At 47.0% G+C, this 24,688-nt stretch overlaps 1 protein-coding gene across 1 annotated transcript in view; it reads right to left on the bottom strand.

Moving 5' to 3' along the window:
* Positions 1-24,688, bottom strand: part of LOC126270278 (uncharacterized) — a 589,946-nt gene that overhangs the window by 133,131 nt on the left and 432,127 nt on the right. The window contains exons 100-105 of the mRNA XM_049974059.1: positions 4,853-5,158; positions 4,418-4,753; positions 4,015-4,338; positions 3,588-3,902; positions 3,153-3,485; positions 2,736-3,035 (exon numbers count right to left, since the gene is read on the bottom strand). Coding sequence (XP_049830016.1) covers positions 2,736-3,035; positions 3,153-3,485; positions 3,588-3,902; positions 4,015-4,338; positions 4,418-4,753; positions 4,853-5,158 — 1,914 coding nt within the window. The remainder of the gene's footprint in view (positions 1-2,735; positions 3,036-3,152; positions 3,486-3,587; positions 3,903-4,014; positions 4,339-4,417; positions 4,754-4,852; positions 5,159-24,688) is intronic.

The following is a 24,688-nucleotide window of genomic DNA, read 5'->3' on the forward strand; positions in this document are numbered from 1 at the left end:
TTTTCGAGTTATCAGCGTATTGTTCTATACTCTTACAAACGATATTGGCGTGGTCAAGATATATGGTAAGCGTATCGATCCTCTAGAGCGATACGAAGTAAGCCGTGCTGGATGTACCTTGCTGTGTAGCACAGCATCCGGAGAGCGCGAGACAATCAGTAACTTCTTGTGACACGCTGACGAAGAATCTCTAACCACGCATTGCATGTCAGGTGTTAAGCACAATGGCGTAAACTAAGGTCCGCTTGTGTATAAAATCTCTTATGTAATCTGGGGAATGTGTTTGACACAGCAGATATAAAGAGCCACATGGGCAGTTTCCTCATAGTACCAGCAAAACCCGAGAGTTACTCTTTGTGTTGTATTACTGGGACATCTACATCAGTAAATACAGATTGTCTCACCTTGACCTGCTGAGATTCTGAAAAGTTTAGCTACGTCGATAGCATTGTTGTGTGTTCCAGTAAATACTATCGGTGTTCGCTTCAATAATTAAGATGGCGAGGTGAAGGAATTAATTCTGAATTATAGTTATTTATCTCGTTTAGCTGACCTCTTGCGTGAACTGGAATGATGCATTCCCCACACTATCCAAGTGTTTTTAGCCTTTAGCAACCACAAGGCACGGAAAAAAGTTTAAACTAATCAGTCTACACGGACACAAACAAAACAGTGTCAGTGGCCGGTCTTCACTCTACCGGATGGCCAATTTCTTGAAAACCCATGTACTGGTAGTTACCATGGTATTAAGACCGATCTTAATACGAACAGTATACACATGAAAATCTCGTTTAATGGATCTGCTGTTGAGGAATCGCCGCCAGAAGATGATTGAATTTGCATCGAGAATGTTGTGCCTCAGCTAGCGCAGTAACTGTAGCCTCTAGCACACTACAAATACGTGAGTATGTAGATGAGCATTGAGAAAATTGTCAGGAAATATTTTCTCAAGCGAACTGAAGAGTGCAGCTTGTTTGGCAAAGTGTTGATACCTGATGCCTAGAGCTACTAGGATGTCACTTGTCATTTGAGAATTCGATGGGATTGAAGAGGAACTTGACATTCCCCAATGACTTGATAGGAAATGTGCTGAACACTAAAAACTAGGACAAAGGAGAGAGGAAACTCGCTGACAAGAAGGTGGACCAGTCTTAAATATCACGGACGGGCCATCTCTTGGTAAGATTCGCGGCCTGTTATATTGCATAGCACTGTGTTACTTCAGTCACGGCTTTAATATCAAGAGAACAGTTGCCTGAGATGCTCAAGAATGAGATCAATCAAGGCAAATCCGCAACAGCTCGGTGTACCATTACGAAATACAGACAGTGGCTCCCACGAAAGCGTCGACAGCAGTTCTTCTAGCCGCTACTAGAATTATCTGTCGAAGCAGATATGTGTGTAGCAACCAAAGAATTCGCGACGAAGAGAGGCAAGAGAAGAACGGTACGTGTGTGCGCGACAGTCAAGGATGACAGACTCCCTTTTTCGTCAGAACAACATATTCTCCAGCTTCCACAGCAGATCACTACGTGGACACAGAAAGCTAAGTTCTAATCTCACTACATCTAGCGACTGGTAACACTCCGAAACGCCACAACCTGCACACTTTTAGTCCCACAATCCAGTTCTATTAATGCAAAGCTGCCTCCGTCGAAAGACAATGAATTTCACGCTTCAAAGAGTGACCACACAAATTCTGTTGTATAATTGCTGCTACTTGCACAATGAGCACTTCAGTCGCATCTTTTCTAACAGAACGCAGAAAATGAGAAGAATGGACTCGCTCTTACCGGGACAGAACATCCCAGGCGAGTTGCACATAACGCTTTAAGGTGCTATTTAACTTCCTGCACGTAAACCCACATATTATTAATCGGGTTTGGAAAGGAACACATAGACATGATGCAAACGGACAAAATATAGTTCTTGTATAACTGAAAGTGCAACGACCGTCTGACTGAATGTATTACGTCCAAATGTAGGGAAAACAAACTTGCCTGTCCAACCACTTCCCGACATCGTGAGGAAAGACAAGTTTGATCTGGCAGACCCTGAATTGTATCAGCCATGTTAGTTGCCTATGTTTCACCACCACAGCATATTTGTACCACAGAGGGTTTAATTGAAATAATGCATTAAGGCAAAGAAAACGGTGGGCCTATCATATACCTATGAGCCTCTGTCCGTTTCGGATGCTAGACTACAGATTTAGCTCTGCAGGTCCACCGCTTTGATGTTGAAATGGAGCAGGAAAAATCTGTGTGCGCAAAAAGCAGTGGAGCGTGGCTATACACGCCGGTTTCTCGGAACTCACAGTTCAGTTGGCGAAGAGGGGGACGATCATCCATCTGCTGAGCATTAGAGACACAATAAAGCATAGAAGGAAGAGTTTTCCTTGTATAAAGGTAAAACACGTTAGTCCTTTGGAAGTAACATATTGCGTTGTGAGGTAACATTCCAAAGACAACAGTGGTGATGATAACGATCACCATGACAAGGCGAGGCATAACCGCTGAATGTTCCCAATCGTATGACAGACAGCCGCCGAAAACCCCACAGTTTGGGAAGGGTCTTCTTTACGAGCAAACCAACAGTGAATAAGAGAAATGAGAGCGTGACAGGTACATTTATATTTACTGTGAGAGAATTTCCATACGCGAATGTCCAGACCATTCCTCCCAACCCCCACAACAGATGCTGACGGAGTAGATCACTATACATCTGGTACATACGTGGAATAGGCCGGCACTGTATGAAGGCATTTCCAGAGGTGCCTTCTGGACAGGTACAGATGGGGATGTGGTTGACTACGTCGCATCGAGCACCCTGTCCGCAAGTTCCTGGGCAGGGGTCAGCACACTTGTTCCTGATGCAAGCTTTCGTCCTGTCACAATCAGTACTCAACACGCACTCTGGCCGGCAACCAGTGTATGGGTCTCCTTGGTATTCTGGAAGACAAGTACAACTGCCATCTCGGCATTCGGCGTTAGGCCCGCAAGGCGAAGGATTGCACGGGTCCGATTCCACAGGTTCTGCAACTGTAAGCAATTTGAAGAACGAAGTGAGTTTGACGTGAACACAATCTGGAGTTTCTACTGCCACATGAAATTAATTTGAAATCATACTTTGCGTGGTTTAAGCTTTCTTACTTGTCGGTTTTGGGAAGCAGTTGGTGAATGGATCTCCTGTGTACCCCTCAGGACATGTGCACACTGGGGTGTGGTTGATCACACTGCACTGTGCGCCAATGCCACACGACCCAGGACATGGGTCACGACACTTCTCCCGGATACAAGCCCTGTTGCTGGGGCACTCCGAGTTGATGGAGCACTCGGGACGGCAGTTTGGTGGAGCGCCAATGTAATTTGCCAGGCATGAGCATGAAGGATTGCCACCTGTATCACGACATTCAGAATACGGCCCACATGGTGATGGGATGCAAGGATTCACAACTACTGGGGCACTCGGCCTCTGAGGTGGAGCTAAAAAGAGAAAAGAAACAACGTTCTAGGTCATTCCTGCGCTGTCACCAAGGCTATATTGCATCACACACACCAGAAGAACCTAAGGCTCCAGAAGCTTACGTGGAATTGGATGGCATCTGGCGAAGGGGTCTCCGGTATATCCTTGTTTGCAACTGCATATTGGGCTGTGGTTGATCACCTGGCAGCGAGTATTGAGGCCACACGGCCCAGGGCAAGGGTCCACACACTTCTGGTTCACACAGGCTCGGTTCTGCGGGCATTCGGAGCTCACCACACACTCTGGTCTACAGCCTGGTGGACTGCCAATGTACGACGGTAGGCATGAGCACACAGCCTGCCCATTCACTTGGCGACATTGGCTGTTAGGACCACATGGCGATGGGCTGCACGGATCTCCTGGTTCAGCTACCACAGCTGCGCAATAGAAGGGCCAGTCAGCCATACAAATACAAACGAAAGAACACATGGTTACCAAATAACTCACTCCACAGAGATAAAGTATTTCAGCAGAGAAATTGGTCCTTACGTTCGCTAGCCTGCACTGTGCAGTATCGGAACGGGTCTCCAGTGTATCCCGGCCGGCATGTGCACGATGGCAGGTGATTGACCACCTGGCAATCTGCATTCGGGCCACACGTGCCGGGGCATGGGTCTTGGCACTTGTTACGAATACATGCCCTGTTGGGAGCACAGTCAGTGTTCACCACGCACTCTGGCCGACAGCCTTCGTATGGGTTGCCCACATACTCTGGTAGACAAGTGCAAGATCCAGCGCCATTCTGTTCCCTACACACTGCATTCGAACCACATGGCGACGGAGAGCAGGGCGTTGGCCTCTCCTGGGGCACGGCTACAGCTGAAAGCCACAAGTCACAATTATGCTCTGCACGAACTTGCATCCACAATCGCACGAATACAAGAGAAATGACTCAGGAGTTCATTCTTACGTTGTACAAAGCACTGAGAGAACGGGTCTCCAGTGTATCCAACCGCACACACACACGTAGGCGTGTGGCTGACCACTCGGCACTCAGCATTTGATCCACAAGCTCCGGGACAGGGGTCTTTGCACTTCTGCCCCATACAGGCCAGGTGGCTGGCACACTCGCTGTTGCTGACGCACTCAGGCCGACAGTTTGGTGGCGAGCCTTTGAATTCTGGCAGGCACGAGCAAGAGGGGCTGTCTCCAGCTACCTTGCACTGAGCATTTGGACCACATGGTGACGGCTGGCAAGGGTTCACTGGCTTGCTCACCGGCGAATCAGCTGCATGAGGGAAAAACCAATGTGTGAGAAGAACAAAGTAGTAGCTTACAATGTTTTCTGATATGACAGGAAGAAATGTTTCATCAGTATGGTTCTTACGTATGGGCAGGCATCTGGTGAACGGGTCTCCCGTGTGGCGCGGTGGACAGCTACAGATAGGGTTGTGATTCACCACCTGACACTTAGCCCCAATTCCACACGTTCCTGGGCAAGGATTTCTACATTTCTGGTTGCTGCAGGCTTCATTCTGGCTGCAATCGGAACTCACAACGCACTCTGGCCTGCACGCCGGTGGGCTTCCTAGGTAGCCCGGCACACATGAACATACAGCCTGGCCGTTAATCTCCCGACATTGGCTGTTGGGACCGCATGGAGACGGGTTGCATGGCTGGGTTGCCACGGGAGCTGAGTAAAAATACAAAAGGTATTATTCTATTTGGTCTGTCCAAGCTATTACTATTCTACTCAACGCGAAGGTAGTGTATTACATTACATTTATTATCTATTTTCGAGTTATCAGCGTATTGTTCTATACTCTTACAAACGATATTGGCGTGGTCAAGATATATGGTAAGCGTATCGATCCTCTAGAGCGATACGAAGTAAGCCGTGCTGGATGTACCTTGCTGTGTAGCACAGCATCCGGAGAGCGCGAGACAATCAGTAACTTCTTGTGACACGCTGACGAAGAATCTCTAACCACGCATTGCATGTCAGGTGTTAAGCACAATGGCGTAAACTAAGGTCCGCTTGTGTATAAAATCTCTTATGTAATCTGGGGAATGTGTTTGACACAGCAGATATAAAGAGCCACATGGGCAGTTTCCTCATAGTACCAGCAAAACCCGAGAGTTACTCTTTGTGTTGTATTACTGGGACATCTACATCAGTAAATACAGATTGTCTCACCTTGACCTGCTGAGATTCTGAAAAGTTTAGCTACGTCGATAGCATTGTTGTGTGTTCCAGTAAATACTATCGGTGTTCGCTTCAATAATTAAGATGGCGAGGTGAAGGAATTAATTCTGAATTATAGTTATTTATCTCGTTTAGCTGACCTCTTGCGTGAACTGGAATGATGCATTCCCCACACTATCCAAGTGTTTTTAGCCTTTAGCAACCACAAGGCACGGAAAAAAGTTTAAACTAATCAGTCTACACGGACACAAACAAAACAGTGTCAGTGGCCGGTCTTCACTCTACCGGATGGCCAATTTCTTGAAAACCCATGTACTGGTAGTTACCATGGTATTAAGACCGATCTTAATACGAACAGTATACACATGAAAATCTCGTTTAATGGATCTGCTGTTGAGGAATCGCCGCCAGAAGATGATTGAACTTGCATCGAGAATGTTGTGCCTCAGCTAGCGCAGTAACTGTAGCCTCTAGCACACTACAAATACGTGAGTATGTAGATGAGCATTGAGAAAATTGTCAGGAAATATTTTCTCAAGCGAACTGAAGAGTGCAGCTTGTTTGGCAAAGTGTTGATACCTGATGCCTAGAGCTACTAGGATGTCACTTGTCATTTGAGAATTCGATGGGATTGAAGAGGAACTTGACATTCCCCAATGACTTGATAGGAAATGTGCTGAACACTAAAAACTAGGACAAAGGAGAGAGGAAACTCGCTGACAAGAAGGTGGACCAGTCTTAAATATCACGGACGGGCCATCTCTTGGTAAGATTCGCGGCCTGTTATATTGCATAGCACTGTGTTACTTCAGTCACGGCTTTAATATCAAGAGAACAGTTGCCTGAGATGCTCAAGAATGAGATCAATCAAGGCAAATCCGCAACAGCTCGGTGTACCATTACGAAATACAGACAGTGGCTCCCACGAAAGCGTCGACAGCAGTTCTTCTAGCCGCTACTAGAATTATCTGTCGAAGCAGATATGTGTGTAGCAACCAAAGAATTCGCGACGAAGAGAGGCAAGAGAAGAACGGTACGTGTGTGCGCGACAGTCAAGGATGACAGACTCCCTTTTTCGCCAGAACAACATATTCTCCAGCTTCCACAGCAGATCACTACGTGGACACAGAAAGCTAAGTTCTAATCTCACTACATCTAGCGACTGGTAACACTCCGAAACGCCACAACCTGCACACTTTTAGTCCCACAATCCAGTTCTATTAATGCAAAGCTGCCTCCGTCGAAAGACAATGAATTTCACGCTTCAAAGAGTGACCACACAAATTCTGTTGTATAATTGCTGCTACTTGCACAATGAGCACTTCAGTCGCATCTTTTCTAACAGAACGCAGAAAATGAGAAGAATGGACTCGCTCTTACCGGGACAGAACATCCCAGGCGAGTTGCACATAACGCTTTAAGGTGCTATTTAACTTCCTGCACGTAAACCCACATATTATTAATCGGGTTTGGAAAGGAACACATAGACATGATGCAAACGGACAAGATATAGTTCTTGTATAACTGAAAGTGCAACGACCGTCTGACTGAATGTATTACGTCCAAATGTAGGGAAAACAAACTTGCCTGTCCAACCACTTCCCGACATCGTGAGGAAAGACAAGTTTGATCTGGCAGACCCTGAATTGTATCAGCCATGTTAGTTGCCTATGTTTCACCACCACAGCATATTTGTACCACAGAGGGTTTAATTGAAATAATGCATTAAGGCAAAGAAAACGGTGGGCCTATCATAACCTATGAGCCTCTGTCCGTTTCGGATGCTAGACTACAGATTTAGCTCTGCAGGTCCACCGCTTTGATGTTGAAATGGAGCAGGAAAAATCTGTGTGCGCAAAAAGCAGTGGAGCGTGGCTATACACGCCGGTTTCTCGGAACTCACAGTTCAGTTGGCGAAGAGGGGGACGATCATCCATCTGCTGAGCATTAGAGACACAATAAAGCATAGAAGGAAGAGTTTTCCTTGTATAAAGGTAAAACACGTAAGTCCTTTGGAAGTAACATATTGCGTTGTGAGGTAACATTCCAAAGACAACAGTGGTGATGATAACGATCACCATGACAAGGCGAGGCATAACCGCTGAATGTTCCCAATCGTATGACAGACAGCCGCCGAAAACCCCACAGTTTGGGAAGGGTCTTCTTTACGAGCAAACCAACAGTGAATAAGAGAAATGAGAGCGTGACAGGTACATTTATATTTACTGTGAGAGAATTTCCATACGCGAATGTCCAGACCATTCCTCCCAACCCCCACAACAGATGCTGACGGAGTAGATCACTATACATCTGGTACATACGTGGAATAGGCCGGCACTGTATGAAGGCATTTCCAGAGGTGCCTTCTGGACAGGTACAGATGGGGATGTGGTTGACTACGTCGCATCGAGCACCCTGTCCGCAAGTTCCTGGGCAGGGGTCAGCACACTTGTTCCTGATGCAAGCTTTCGTCCTGTCACAATCAGTACTCAACACGCACTCTGGCCGGCAACCAGTGTATGGGTCTCCTTGGTATTCTGGAAGACAAGTACAACTGCCATCTCGGCATTCGGCGTTAGGCCCGCAAGGCGAAGGATTGCACGGGTCCGATTCCACAGGTTCTGCAACTGTAAGCAATTTGAAGAACGAAGTGAGTTTGACGTGAACACAATCTGGAGTTTCTACTGCCACATGAAATTAATTTGAAATCATACTTTGCGTGGTTTAAGCTTTCTTACTTGTCGGTTTTGGGAAGCAGTTGGTGAATGGATCTCCTGTGTACCCCTCAGGACATGTGCACACTGGGGTGTGGTTGATCACACTGCACTGTGCGCCAATGCCACACGACCCAGGACATGGGTCACGACACTTCTCCCGGATACAAGCCCTGTTGCTGGGGCACTCCGAGTTGATGGAGCACTCGGGACGGCAGTTTGGTGGAGCGCCAATGTAATTTGCCAGGCATGAGCATGAAGGATTGCCACCTGTATCACGACATTCAGAATACGGCCCACATGGTGATGGGATGCAAGGATTCACAACTACTGGGGCACTCGGCCTCTGAGGTGGAGCTAAAAAGAGAAAAGAAACAACGTTCTAGGTCATTCCTGCGCTGTCACCAAGGCTATATTGCATCACACACACCAGAAGAACCTAAGGCTCCAGAAGCTTACGTGGAATTGGATGGCATCTGGCGAAGGGGTCTCCGGTATATCCTTGTTTGCAACTGCATATTGGGCTGTGGTTGATCACCTGGCAGCGAGTATTGAGGCCACACGGCCCAGGGCAAGGGTCCACACACTTCTGGTTCACACAGGCTCGGTTCTGCGGGCATTCGGAGCTCACCACACACTCTGGTCTACAGCCTGGTGGACTGCCAATGTACGACGGTAGGCATGAGCACACAGCCTGCCCATTCACTTGGCGACATTGGCTGTTAGGACCACATGGCGATGGGCTGCACGGATCTCCTGGTTCAGCTACCACAGCTGCGCAATAGAAGGGCCAGTCAGCCATACAAATACAAACGAAAGAACACATGGTTACCAAATAACTCACTCCACAGAGATAAAGTATTTCAGCAGAGAAATTGGTCCTTACGTTCGCTAGCCTGCACTGTGCAGTATCGGAACGGGTCTCCAGTGTATCCCGGCCGGCATGTGCACGATGGCAGGTGATTGACCACCTGGCAATCTGCATTCGGGCCACACGTGCCGGGGCATGGGTCTTGGCACTTGTTACGAATACATGCCCTGTTGGGAGCACAGTCAGTGTTCACCACGCACTCTGGCCGACAGCCTTCGTATGGGTTGCCCACATACTCTGGTAGACAAGTGCAAGATCCAGCGCCATTCTGTTCCCTACACACTGCATTCGAACCACATGGCGACGGAGAGCAGGGCGTTGGCCTCTCCTGGGGCACGGCTACAGCTGAAAGCCACAAGTCACAATTATGCTCTGCACGAACTTGCATCCACAATCGCACGAATACAAGAGAAATGACTCAGGAGTTCATTCTTACGTTGTACAAAGCACTGAGAGAACGGGTCTCCAGTGTATCCAACCGCACACACACACGTAGGCGTGTGGCTGACCACTCGGCACTCAGCATTTGATCCACAAGCTCCGGGACAGGGGTCTTTGCACTTCTGCCCCATACAGGCCAGGTGGCTGGCACACTCGCTGTTGCTGACGCACTCAGGCCGACAGTTTGGTGGCGAGCCTTTGAATTCTGGCAGGCACGAGCAAGAGGGGCTGTCTCCAGCTACCTTGCACTGAGCATTTGGACCACATGGTGACGGCTGGCAAGGGTTCACTGGCTTGCTCACCGGCGAATCAGCTGCATGAGGGAAAAACCAATGTGTGAGAAGAACAAAGTAGTAGCTTACAATGTTTTCTGATATGACAGGAAGAAATGTTTCATCAGTATGGTTCTTACGTATGGGCAGGCATCTGGTGAACGGGTCTCCCGTGTGGCGCGGTGGACAGCTACAGATAGGGTTGTGATTCACCACCTGACACTTAGCCCCAATTCCACACGTTCCTGGGCAAGGATTTCTACATTTCTGGTTGCTGCAGGCTTCATTCTGGCTGCAATCGGAACTCACAACGCACTCTGGCCTGCACGCCGGTGGGCTTCCTAGGTAGCCCGGCACACATGAACATACAGCCTGGCCGTTAATCTCCCGACATTGGCTGTTGGGACCGCATGGAGACGGGTTGCATGGCTGGGTTGCCACGGGAGCTGAGTAAAAATACAAAAGGTATTATTCTATTTGGTCTGTCCAAGCTATTACTATTCTACTCAACGCGAAGGTAGTGTATTACATTACATTTATTATCTATTTTCGAGTTATCAGCGTATTGTTCTATACTCTTACAAACGATATTGGCGTGGTCAAGATATATGGTAAGCGTATCGATCCTCTAGAGCGATACGAAGTAAGCCGTGCTGGATGTACCTTGCTGTGTAGCACAGCATCCGGAGAGCGCGAGACAATCAGTAACTTCTTGTGACACGCTGACGAAGAATCTCTAACCACGCATTGCATGTCAGGTGTTAAGCACAATGGCGTAAACTAAGGTCCGCTTGTGTATAAAATCTCTTATGTAATCTGGGGAATGTGTTTGACACAGCAGATATAAAGAGCCACATGGGCAGTTTCCTCATAGTACCAGCAAAACCCGAGAGTTACTCTTTGTGTTGTATTACTGGGACATCTACATCAGTAAATACAGATTGTCTCACCTTGACCTGCTGAGATTCTGAAAAGTTTAGCTACGTCGATAGCATTGTTGTGTGTTCCAGTAAATACTATCGGTGTTCGCTTCAATAATTAAGATGGCGAGGTGAAGGAATTAATTCTGAATTATAGTTATTTATCTCGTTTAGCTGACCTCTTGCGTGAACTGGAATGATGCATTCCCCACACTATCCAAGTGTTTTTAGCCTTTAGCAACCACAAGGCACGGAAAAAAGTTTAAACTAATCAGTCTACACGGACACAAACAAAACAGTGTCAGTGGCCGGTCTTCACTCTACCGGATGGCCAATTTCTTGAAAACCCATGTACTGGTAGTTACCATGGTATTAAGACCGATCTTAATACGAACAGTATACACATGAAAATCTCGATTAATGGATCTGCTGTTGAGGAATCGCCGCCAGAAGATGATTGAACTTGCATCGAGAACGATGTGCCTCAGCTAGCGCAGTAACTGTAGCCTCTAGCACACTACAAATACATGAGTATGTAAATGAGCATTGAGAAAATTGTCAGGAAATAGGTTCTCAAGCGAACTGAAGAGTGCAGCTTGTTTGGCAAAGTGTTGATGCCTGATGCCTAGAGCTACTAGGATGTCACTTGTCATTTGAGAATTCGATGGGATTGAAGAGGAACTTGACATTCCCCAATGACTTGATAGGAAAAGTGCTGAACACTAAAAACTAGGACAAAGGAGAGAGGAAACTCGCTGACAAGAAGGTGGACCAGTCTTAAATATCACGGACGGGCCATCTCTTGGTAAGATTCGCGGCCTGTTATATTGCATAGCACTGTGTTACTTCAGTCACGGCTTTAATATCAAGAGAACAGTTGCCTGAGATGCTCAAGAATGAGATCAATCAAGGCAAATCCGCAACAGCTCGGTGTACCATTACGAAATACAGACAGTGGCTCCCACGAAAGCGTCGACAGCAGTTCTTCTAGCCGCTACTAGAATTATCTGTCGAAGCAGATATGTGTGTAGCAACCAAGGAATTCGCGACGAAGAGAGGCAAGAGAAGAACGGTACGTGTGTGCGCGACAGTCAAGGATGACAGACTCCCTTTTTCGCCAGAACAACATATTCTCCAGCTTCCACAGCAGATAACTACGTGGACACAGAAAGCTAAGTTCTAGTCTCACTACATCGAGCGACTGGTAACACTCCGAAACGCCACAACCTGCACACATTTAGTCCCATAATCCAGTTCTATTAATGCAAAGCGGCCTCGATAGGAAGACAATGAATTTCACGCTTCAAAGAGTGACCACACAAATCCTGTTGTATAATTGCTGCTACTTGCACAATGAGCACTTCAGTCGCATCTTTTCTAACAGAACGCAGAAAATGAGAAGAATGGACTCGCTCTTACCGGGACAGATACATTCCAGGCGAGTTGTACATAACGCTTTAAGGTGCTATTTAACATCCTGCACGTAAACCCACATATTATTAATCGGGTTTGGAAAGGAACACATAGACATGATGCAAACGGACAAGATATAGTTCTTGTATAACTGAAAGTGCAACGACCGTCTGACTGAATGTATTACGTCCAAATGTAGGGAAAACAAACTTGCCTGTCCAACCACTTCCCGACATCGTGAGGAAAGACAAGTTTGATCTGGCAGACCCTGAATTGTATCAGCCATGTTAGTTGCCTATGTTTCACCACCACAGCATATTTGTACCACAGAGGGTTTAATTGAAATAATGCATTAAGGCCTGAGCCTCTGTCCGTTTCGGATGCTAGACTACAGATTTAGCTCTGCAGGTCCACCGCTTTGATGTTGAAATGGAGCAGGAAAAATCTGTGTGCGCAAAAAGCAGTGGAGCGTGGCTATACACGCCGGTTTCTCGGAACTCACAGTTCAGTTGGCGAAGAGGGGGACGATCATCCATCTGCTGAGCATTAGAGACACAATAAAGCATAGAAGGAAGAGTTTTCCTTGTATAAAGGTAAAACACGTTAGTCCTTTGGAAGTAACATATTGCGTAGTGAGGTAACATTCCAAAGACAACAGTGGTGATGATAACGATCACCATGACAAGGCGAGGCATAACCGCTGAATGTTCCCAATCGTATGACAGACAGCCGCCGAAAACCCCACAGTTTGGGAAGGGTCTTCTTTATGAGCAAACCAACAGTGAATAAGAGAAATGAGAGCGTGACAGGTACATTTATATTTACTGTGAGAGAATTTCCATACGCGAATGTCCAGACCATTCCTCCCAACCCCCACAACAGATGCTGACGGAGTAGATCACTATACATCTGGTACATACGTGGAATAGGCCGGCACTGTATGAAGGCATTTCCAGAGGTGCCTTCTGGACAGGTACAGATGGGGATGTGGTTGACTACGTCGCATCGAGCACCCTGTCCGCAAGTTCCTGGGCAGGGGTCAGCACACTTGTTCCTGATGCAAGCTTTCGTCCTGTCACAATCAGTACTCAACACGCACTCTGGCCGGCAACCAGTGTATGGGTCTCCTTGGTATTCTGGAAGACAAGTACAACTGCCATCTCGGCATTCGGCGTTAGGCCCGCAAGGCGAAGGATTGCACGGGTCCGATTCCACAGGTTCTGCAACTGTAAGCAATTTGAAGAACGAAGTGAGTTTGACGTGAACACAATCTGGAGTTTCTACTGCCACATGAAATTAATTTGAAATCATACTTTGCGTGGTTTAAGCTTTCTTACTTGTCGGTTTTGGGAAGCAGTTGGTGAATGGATCTCCTGTGTACCCCTCAGGACATGTGCACACTGGGGTGTGGTTGATCACACTGCACTGTGCGCCAATGCCACACGACCCAGGACATGGGTCACGACACTTCTCCCGGATACAAGCCCTGTTGCTGGGGCACTCCGAGTTGATGGAGCACTCGGGACGGCAGTTTGGTGGAGCGCCAATGTAATTTGCCAGGCATGAGCATGAAGGATTGCCACCTGTATCACGACATTCAGAATACGGCCCACATGGTGATGGGATGCAAGGATTCACAACTACTGGGGCACTCGGCCTCTGAGGTGGAGCTAAAAAGAGAAAAGAAACAACGTTCTAGGTCATTCCTGCGCTGTCACCAAGGCTATATTGCATCACACACACCAGAAGAACCTAAGGCTCCAGAAGCTTACGTGGAATTGGATGGCATCTGGCGAAGGGGTCTCCGGTATATCCTTGTTTGCAACTGCATATTGGGCTGTGGTTGATCACCTGGCAGCGAGTATTGAGGCCACACGGCCCAGGGCAAGGGTCCACACACTTCTGGTTCACACAGGCTCGGTTCTGCGGGCATTCGGAGCTCACCACACACTCTGGTCTACAGCCTGGTGGACTGCCAATGTACGACGGTAGGCATGAGCACACAGCCTGCCCATTCACTTGGCGACATTGGCTGTTAGGACCACATGGCGATGGGCTGCACGGATCTCCTGGTTCAGCTACCACAGCTGCGCAATAGAAGGGCCAGTCAGCCATACAAATACAAACGAAAGAACACATGGTTACCAAATAACTCACTCCACAGAGATAAAGTATTTCAGCAGAGAAATTGGTCCTTACGTTCGCTAGCCTGCACTGTGCAGTATCGGAACGGGTCTCCAGTGTATCCCGGCCGGCATGTGCACGATGGCAGGTGATTGACCACCTGGCAATCTGCATTCGGGCCACACGTGCCGGGGCATGGGTCTTGGCACTTGTTACGAATACATGCCCTGTTGGGAGCACAGTCAGTGTTCACCACGCACTCTGGCCGACAGCCTTCGTATGGGTTGCCCACATACTCTGGTAGACAAGTGCAAGATCCAGCGCCATTCTGTTCCCTACACACTGCATTCGAACCACATGGCGACGGAGAGCAGGGCGTTGGCCTCTCCTGGGGCACGGCTACAGCTGAAAGCCACAAGTCACAATTATGCTCTGCACGAACTTGCATCCACAATCGCACAAATACAAGAGAAATGACTCAGGAGTTCATTCTTACGTTGTACAAAGCACTGAGAGAACGGGTCTCCAGTGTATCCAACCGCACACACACACGTAGGCGTGTGGCTGACCACTCGGCACTCAGCATTTGATCCACAAGCTCCGGGACAGGGGTCTTTGCACTTCTGCCCCATACAGGCCAGGTGGCTGGCACACTCGCTGTTGCTGACGCACTCAGGCCGACAGTTTGGTGGCGAGCCTTTGAATTCTGGCAGGCACGAGCAAGAGGGGCTGTCTCCAGCTACCTTGCACTGAGCATTTGGACCACATGGTGACGGCTGGCAAGGGTTCACTGGCTTGCTCACCGGCGAATCAGCTGCATGAGGGAAAAACCAATGTGTGAGAAGAACAAAGTAGTAGCTTACATTGTTTTCTGATATGACAGGAAGAAATGTTTCATCAGTATGGTTCTTACGTATGGGCAGGCATCTGGTGAACGGGTCTCCCGTGTGGCGCGGTGGACAGCTACAGATAGGGTTGTGATTCACCACCTGACACTTAGCCCCAATTCCACACGTTCCTGGGCAAGGATTTCTACATTTCTGGTTGCTGCAGGCTTCATTCTGGCTGCAATCGGAACTCACAACGCACTCTGGCCTGCACGCCGGTGGGCTTCCTAGGTAGCCCGGCACACATGAACATACAGCCTGGCCGTTAATCTCCCGACATTGGCTGTTGGGACCGCATGGAGACGGGTTGCATGGCTGGGTTGCCACGGGAGCTGAGTAAAAATACAAAAGGTATTATTCTATTTGGTCTGTCCAAGCTATTACTATTCTACTCAACGCGAAGGTAGTGTATTACATTACATTTATTATCTATTTTCGAGTTATCAGCGTATTGTTCTATACTCTTACAAACGAAATTGGCGTAGTCAAGATATATGGTAAGCGTATCGATCCTCTAGATCGTTACTAAGCAAGCGGTGCTGGATGTACCTTGCTGTGTAGCACAGCATCCGGAGAGCGCGAGACAATCAGTAACTTCTTGTGACACGCTGACGAAGAATCTCTAACCACGCATTGCATGTCATGTGTTAAGCACAATGGCGTAAACTAAGGTCCGCTTGTGTATAAAATCTCTTATGTAATCTGGGGAATGTGTTTGACACAGCAGATATAAAGAGCCACATGGGCAGTTTCCTCATAGTACCAGCAAAACCCGAGAGTTACTCTTTGTGTTGTATTACTGGGACATCTACATCAGTAAATACAGATTGTCTCACCTTGACCTGCTGAGATTCTGAAAAGTTTAGCTACGTCGATAGCATTGTTGTGTGTTCCAGTAAATACTATCGGTGTTCGCTTCAATAATTAAGATGGCGAGGTGAAGGAATTAATTCTGAATTATAGTTATTTATCTCGTTTAGCTGACCTCTTGCGTGAACTGGAATGATGCATTTCCCACACTATCCAAGTGTTTTTAGCCTTTAGCAACCACAAGGCACGGAAAAAGTTTAAACTAATCAGTCTACACGGACACAAACAAAACAGTGTCAGTGGCCGGTCTTCACTCTACCGGATGGCCAATTTCTTGAAAACCCATGTACTGGTAGTTACCATGGTATTAAGACCGATCTTAATACGAACAGTATACACATGAAAATCTCGTTTAATGGATCTGCTGTTGAGGAATCGCCGCCAGAAGATGATTGAACTTGCATCGAGAATGATGTGCCTCAGCTAGCGCAGTAACTGTAGCCTCTAGCACACTACAAATACATGAGTATGTAAATGAGCATTGAGAAAATTGTCAGGAAATAGGTTCTCAAGCGAACTGAAGAGTGCAGCTTGTTTGGCAAAGTGTTGATGCCTGATGCCTAGAGCTACTAGGATGTCACTTGTCATTTGAGAATTCGATGGGATTGAAGAGGAACTTGACATTCCCCAATGACTTGATAGGAAAAGTGCTGAACACTAAAAACTAGGACAAAGGAGAGAGGAAACTCGCTGACAAGAAGGTGGACCAGTCTTAAATATCACGGACGGGCCATCTCTTGGTAAGATTCGCGGCCTGTTATATTGCATAGCACTGTGTTACTTCAGTCACGGCTTTAATATCAAGAGAACAGTTGCCTGAGATGCTCAAGAATGAGATCAATAAAGGCAAATCCGCAACAGCTCGGTGTACCATTACGAAATACAGACAGTGGCTCCCACGAAAGCGTCGACAGCAGTTCTTCTAGCCGCTACTAGAATTATCTGTCGAAGCAGATATGTGTGTAGCAACCAAGGAATTCGCGACGAAGAGAGGCAAGAGAAGAACGGTACGTGTGTGCGCGACAGTCAAGGATGACAGACTCCCTTTTTCGCCAGAACAACATATTCTCCAGCTTCCACAGCAGATAACTACGTGGACACAGAAAGCTAAGTTCTAATCTCACTACATCTAGCGACTGGTAACACTCCGAAACGCCACAACCTGCACACTTTTAGTCCCATAATCCAGTTCTATTAACGCAAAGCGGCCTCGATAGAAAGACAATGAATTTCACGCTTCAAAGAGTGACCACACAAATCCTGTTGTATAATTGCTGCTACTTGCACAATGAGCACTTCAGTCGCATCTTTTCTAACAGAACGCAGAAAATGAGAAGAATGGACTCGCTCTTACCGGGACAGATACATTCCAGGCGAGTTGTACATAACGCTTTAAGGTGCTATTTAACATCCTGCACGTAAACCCACATATTATTAATCGGGTTTGGAAAGGAACACATAGACATGATGCAAACGGACAAGATATAGTTCTTGTATAACTGAAAGTGCAACGACCGTCTGACTGAATGTATTACGTCCAAATGTAGGGAAAACAAACTTGCCTGTCCAACCACTTCCCGACATCGTGAGGAAAGACAAGTTTGATCTGGCAGACCCTGAATTGTATCAGCCATGTTAGTTGCCTATGTTTCACCACCACAGCATATTTGTACCACAGAGGGTTTAATTGAAATAATGCATTAAGGCAAAGAAAACGGTGGGCCTATCATATACCTATGAGCCTCTGTCCGTTTCGGATGCTAGACTACAGATTTAGCTCTGCAGGTCCACCGCTTTGATGTTGAAATGGAGCAGGAAAAATCTGTGTGCGCAAAAAGCAGTGGAGCGTGGCTATACACGCCGGTTTCTCGGAACTCACAGTTCAGTTGGCGAAGAGGGGGACGATCATCCATCTGCTGAGCATTAGAGACACAATAAAGCATAGAAGGAAGAGTTTTCCTTGTATAAAGGTAAAACACGTTAGTCCTTTGGAAGTAACATATTGCGTAGTGAGGTAACATTCCAAAGACAACAGTGGTGATGATAACGATTACCATGACAAGGCGAGGCATAACCGCTGAACGTTCCCAACCGTATGACAGACAGCCGCCGAAAACCCCACAGTTTGGGAAGGTCTTCTTTATGAGCAAACCAACAGTGAATAAGAGAAATGAGAGCGTGACAGGTACATTTATATTTACTGTGAGAGAATTTCCATACGCGAATGTCCAGACCATTCCTCCCAACCCCCACAACAGATGCTGACGGAGTAGATCACTATACATCTGGTACATACGTGGAATAGGCCGGCACTGTATGAAGGCATTTCCAGAGGTGCCTTCTGGACAGGTACAGATGGGGATGTGGTTGACTACGTCGCATCGAGCACCCTGTCCGCAAGTTCCTGGGCAGGGGTCAGCACACTTGTTCCTGATGCAAGCTTTCGTCCTGTCACAATCAGTACTCAACACGCACTCTGGCCGGCAACCAGTGTATGGGTCTCCTTGGTATTCTGGAAGACAAGTACAACTGCCATCTCGGCATTCGGCGTTAGGCCCGCAAGGCGAAGGATTGCACGGGTCCGATTCCACAGGTTCTGCAACTGTAAGCAATTTGAAGAACGAAGTGAGTTTGACGTGAACACAATCTGGAGTTTCTACTGCCACATGAAATTAATTTGAAATCATACTTTGCGTGGTTTAAGCTTTCTTACTTGTCGGTTTTGGGAAGCAGTTGGTGAATGGATCTCCTGTGTACCCCTCAGGACATGTGCACACTGGGGTGTGGTTGATCACACTGCACTGTGCGCCAATGCCACACGACCCAGGACATGGGTCACGACACTTCTCCCGGATACAAGCCCTGTTGCTGGGGCACTCCGAGTTGATGGAGCACTCGGGACGGCAGTTTGGTGGAGCGCCAATGTAATTTGCCAGGCATGAGCATGAAGGATTGCCACCTGTATCACGACATTCAGAATACGGCCCACATGGTGATGGGATGCAAGGATTCACAACTACTGGGGCACTCGGCCTCTGAGGTGGAGCTAAAAAGAGAAAAGAAACAACGTTCTAGGTCATTCCTGCGCTGTCACCAAGGCTATATTGCATCACACACACCAGAAAAACCTAAGGCTCCAGAAGCTTACGTGGAATTGGATGGCATCTGGCGAAGGGGTCTCCGGTATATCCTTGTTTGCAACTGCATATTGGGCTGTGGTTGATCACCTGGCAGCGAGTATTGAGGCCACACGGCCCAGGGCAAGGGTCCACACACTTCTGGTTCACACAGGCTCGGTTCTGCGGGCATTCGGAGCTCACCACACACTCTGGTCTACAGCCTGGTGGACTGCCAATGTACGACGGTAGGCATGAGCACACAGCCTGCCCATTCACTTGGCGACATTGGCTGTTAGGACCACATGGCGATGGGCTGCACGGATCTCCTGGTTCAGCTACCACAGCTGCGCAATAGAAGGGCCAGTCAGCCATACAAATACAAACGAAAGAACACATGGTTACCAAATAACTCACTCCACAGAGATAAAGTATTTCAGCAGAGAAATTGGTCCTTACGTTCGCTAGCCTGCACTGTGCAGTATCGGAACGGGTCTCCAGTGTATCCCGGCCGGCATGTGCACGATGGCAGGTGATTGACCACCTGGCAATCTGCATTCGGGCCACACGTGCCGGGGCATGGGTCTTGGCACTTGTTACGAATACATGCCCTGTTGGGAGCACAGTCAGTGTTCACCACGCACTCTGGCCGACAGCCTTCGTATGGGTTGCCCACATACTCTGGTAGACAAGTGCAAGATCCAGCGCCATTCTGTTCCCTACACACTGCATTCGAACCACATGGCGACGGAGAGCAGGGCGTTGGCTTCTCCTGGGGCACGGCTACAGCTGAAAGCCACAAGTCACAATTATGCTCTGCACGAACTTGCATCCACAATCGCACAAATACAAGAGAAATGACTCAGGAGTTCATTCTTACGTTGTACAAAGCACTGAGAGAACGGGTCTCCAGTGTATCCAACCGCACACACACACGTAGGCGTGTGGCTGACCACTCGGCACTCAGCATTTGATCCACAAGCTCCGGGACAGGGGTCTTTGCACTTCTGCCCCATACAGGCCAGGTGGCTGGCACACTCGCTGTTGCTGACGCACTCAGGCCGACAGTTTGGTGGCGAGCCTTTGAATTCTGGCAGGCACGAGCAAGAGGGGCTGTCTCCAGCTACCTTGCACTGAGCATTTGGACCACATGGTGACGGCTGGCAAGGGTTCACTGGCTTGCTCACCGGCGAATCAGCTGCATGAGGGAAAAACCAATGTGTGAGAAGAACAAAGTAGTAGCTTACAATGTTTTCTGATATGACAGGAAGAAATGTTTCATCAGTATGGTTCTTACGTATGGGCAGGCATCTGGTGAACGGGTCTCCCGTGTGGCGCGGTGGACAGCTACAGATAGGGTTGTGATTCACCACCTGACACTTAGCCCCAATTCCACACGTTCCTGGGCAAGGATTTCTACATTTCTGGTTGCTGCAGGCTTCATTCTGGCTGCAATCGGAACTCACAACGCACTCTGGCCTGCACGCCGGTGGGCTTCCTAGGTAGCCCGGTACACATGAACATACAGCCTGGCCGTTAATCTCCCGACATTGGCTGTTGGGACCGCATGGAGACGGGTTGCATGGCTGGGTTGCCACGGGAGCTGTGTAAAAAGACAAAAGGTATTACTCCATTTTGTCTGTCCAAGCTATTACTATTCTACTCAACGCGAAGGTAGTGTATTACATTACATTTATTGTCTATTTTCGAGTTATCAGCGTATTGTTCTATACTCTTACAAACGATATTGACGTGGTCAATATATATGTTAAGCGCAGAGGATCGATACGAAGTATGCAGTGGTGGATGTATTTTGTTGCTTAGCACTGTACCAGGAATGTGGGAAACAATGAATATCTTCTTGTGGCACTCTAAAGACCTGACGATGAATCTCTATCCGTGCATTACATGTCAGGTAGCTACATTGTCTACTATACTAACTTTCAGGCAATGGTGTACGCTTCGATTTGCTTGTGTTATAATCTAGTGCGAAATGTGAGTAACGTGTTTGACAGAAGGTATCTAGCCCCACATGTCGACCTGTTGACATGCTACACGCAAAAGCCTCCTTGTGTAGAATTACTGAGTCACTTGCAGTGACGCTATAACACAATATCGCATGCTGACCGTGCTGTCTTGACCCATATCTATACAGAGTATGTTTTAGTGCTGCCCAGGTAGCATGGTCTCCATATCTCTCGCCGAGTGAAAACAACTGGTCATGGACTGCTGAGAGACTGGCACGCCTTAACTCGTCAGCCTCTACGATTTATGAACTCTACTGTAGAGTTGAAGCTGCTTGGATTCGTATGGCCGTATATGTCATGAAGCTAAGTTAGATTCGATACACAGCCAGATAAGAACCGTTGTTGCTGCCAGAGGTGTAGTTCTGTGTACTAAGCTGTACACCCTATACTGACATAAACCATCTACAAATTTAATAATGTGTCCTTCCGTTTGTAGTATACAGGGTGAACATTCATGAAATCGGCAAACTGCACGGACGGATTCCTGACTGGAAATGGGAGAAAAAAGATCCTTTGAACATGAATCCGGAAATGCACCGTTGCCACGGTAGATGGTGCTGGCGAATGACGGTTCCTCTGTCCACGTGCTGTGTCTCCTTGTGTGTTGGAGGCTGTGTGACTGAGACAGCGCACTGTAGGCAGCAGTTTGGTACGGTACTCATGTCGGAAACAAGCCGAGATGGTGTTTGTGTGCGGCCAAGCAGAGGCAACACGGCTATACCAAAACAGGGACCCTCACAGACACCAACCTCATCATACATTTTAATTCCGTTCTGGATGTTTGCGTGCTCATGGGTCCTTTGAGACAGATGTATGCGCAGGCAGGTGGTGGACTATACATACATCAGATTCGGAGTTTGTACTATGGTTCGTCACAATATTCTGTAGAATCCTGTCCTCCAGATCTGGAGTACGCACCGTCAGCCGCTTCACTGCATGTTCCTCTGTCTGAAAGGACCCATGATCACACAAACAACCTAACGAGCTTAAAATGTATGATATGGTTGTTGTATGCAAGTTTACTTGTTTTCGTATGCCTTGCTGCTTCTTGACCTTTTCCATCTGCTTGGCCGTACGGAAACATCATCTCGACATGAATACCAGACCATTCTGCTGCTTACAGTACGCTTTTTCCATCACACAGCCTGCAACATACAAGGAACACACGGCACATGGTCGGAAAAACGCCATCTAGCGTGGCAACGATGCGTTGCAGGACACATGTTCATGGGACCTTTTTTTTCTCATTACAAGTCACGAATGCGTCCCAGCAATTTGTAAGTCTTATTATACACACACAAAATGAGTATATTTTCTGGTGATGCAATTTGAATGGGCGGCAGTTTATGCAGTTATTTCCCCCTCACGCTTGTCATTATCACTGTCTATTCAATGTTGGGGTATTTCTTAAAGCTCGAGAATCTTTCTTTAAAAGGATTGGCCGCTTAGCTATAAGTGTTGTAAGTGGTTACAGCGAACGTCATTGTTCCCTAAGAAGTAAGGGATTACTGTTATTATGAAATATGGTTTCTCTGGGAACTTATTCTTAATATACGTTTTTCTTCAAGAAATAAATATCTTGTTTCGATTGCATGCATGAACTGCCTGACAAGAAAACTGTGCCGCGTTGTCCAATTACGGAAACCGTGGATTTTCGCTTTATCGAGTAAGGCATATGGCATGCTTTCTACACATGGTTCGTGTTTAGCTGTAGAATCATAGTAGTTTTTTTACTTCAAGTTGTGGACTATGAAATAGCTTCATAGATGTGCAAGCGATTTTTTTCTGTAATTTAATATTGCGTGAGAGAACGGTGCCATGCTGCACGTGCAAGGAAGAGTAGGTATGTCTAAATTGATCGATTGTGTCTCACTCTACACGAAACAAGAACAAGATTGTCAGGTGTATGATTATTACACATTCATAGTTTTATTGGCTTCTTCCGGGCATTGAGAGAATTTTTTCTTCTACTACACAAGTCGGACGAACTATGGATCGTTTAGAACTTGGGGTTTGGTCCTCTCTCATCTTGTTTCCCTTTAGTTCTCGGGTAACTGGGTGGATTTCTAGATTTACCTTAAGTATTATTATTTTTGAATGCATTCGAATGCTCTTACAGCTAAGTATACAGTATATAAAGTGTTTGTTTTTTCTCACTGCTGAAATTCGCATTCTATAACGACGGAATATAGGAAATAATTCACGTCAGGTATGTTCTAATGAGGAGGTACTGTGTAAAATCGGGGAGACAAGAAATTTGTGGCACAGCTTGACCAAAAGATAAGATCAGTTGATATGACACATTTGAGACATCAAGAGATCAGCAAATTAGTATTGGAGGGAAGTGTGGGGAATAAAAGTCGTAGAGGGAGCCAAAAGACGAACACATTAAGCAGATTCAGAAGGATGTGGGCTGCAGTAGTTATTCGGAAGAAGCTCGCACAGGATAGAGTATCATGTAGAGCTGAATCAAACCTCATCGGACTGAAGTCCACAACAGCAAAATGTTTCATTTGCTCACAATATTAAAATATACTTGAGCAAAACAATACGTTTTCACATGTCTTAATACCGCTGCACTTACTACTGATGACGAATTGTTTAGGATGACGCCATGGAAAACAATGTCTGCATTTTACTAGTTTTGGAGATTTGATGTTTTACAATTGCAGGTGAACTGAAAATGCATCATGTGATGTAATAGGAACAATACTTCTGAAGAAGATATTTTTACAAGTATCAAGGGGTAATAAACCTTTATTTGCAACAGGTTGGCTGATTTTTCAACCTATACTGAAAATACTTCTTTTTATGGGACAAACGTGGTTGGTTGGTTGATTTGGGGGAGGGGACCAAACAGCAAGGTCATCAGTCCCATCGTATTAAGGAAGGGTTGGAAAGGAATTCGGCAGTGCCCTTTCAAAAGAACCGTCCCGGCATTTGCCTGGAGCGATTTAGGGAAAAATAATGATGGCCGGACGCGGGTTTGAACCGTCGTCCTCCAGAATGTGAGTCCAGTATGCATAACCACTGCGCCACCTCGCGGTGGACAAACGTGAGGCCATCGTTATCATAATGTAAATAGCAACTTATACGTCACGAGGGGGGGGGGGGGGCTTGAAGTTCCTTAGAGTAGAGTGACCAGAACATTTAACGAAAACGTCAAGGACCTGCATTGGAGGAACTTGCAATAGATGAAACCTATATTCTATCGAAGAATATGTAAAATAAGAGACAAGAAGATAAGAGCAGAGATAGATACACATTTCACAAGTGAAAAATGACTAATGTGAGGAAGATAAAACTACAAACAAATAGAACGTAAAAATATAGCCAAACTAAATAAATAAACGATTTAACAA

Source organism: Schistocerca gregaria, chromosome 1 (assembly GCF_023897955.1).
Source record: "Schistocerca gregaria isolate iqSchGreg1 chromosome 1, iqSchGreg1.2, whole genome shotgun sequence".
NCBI lineage: Eukaryota > Metazoa > Arthropoda > Insecta > Orthoptera > Acrididae > Schistocerca > Schistocerca gregaria.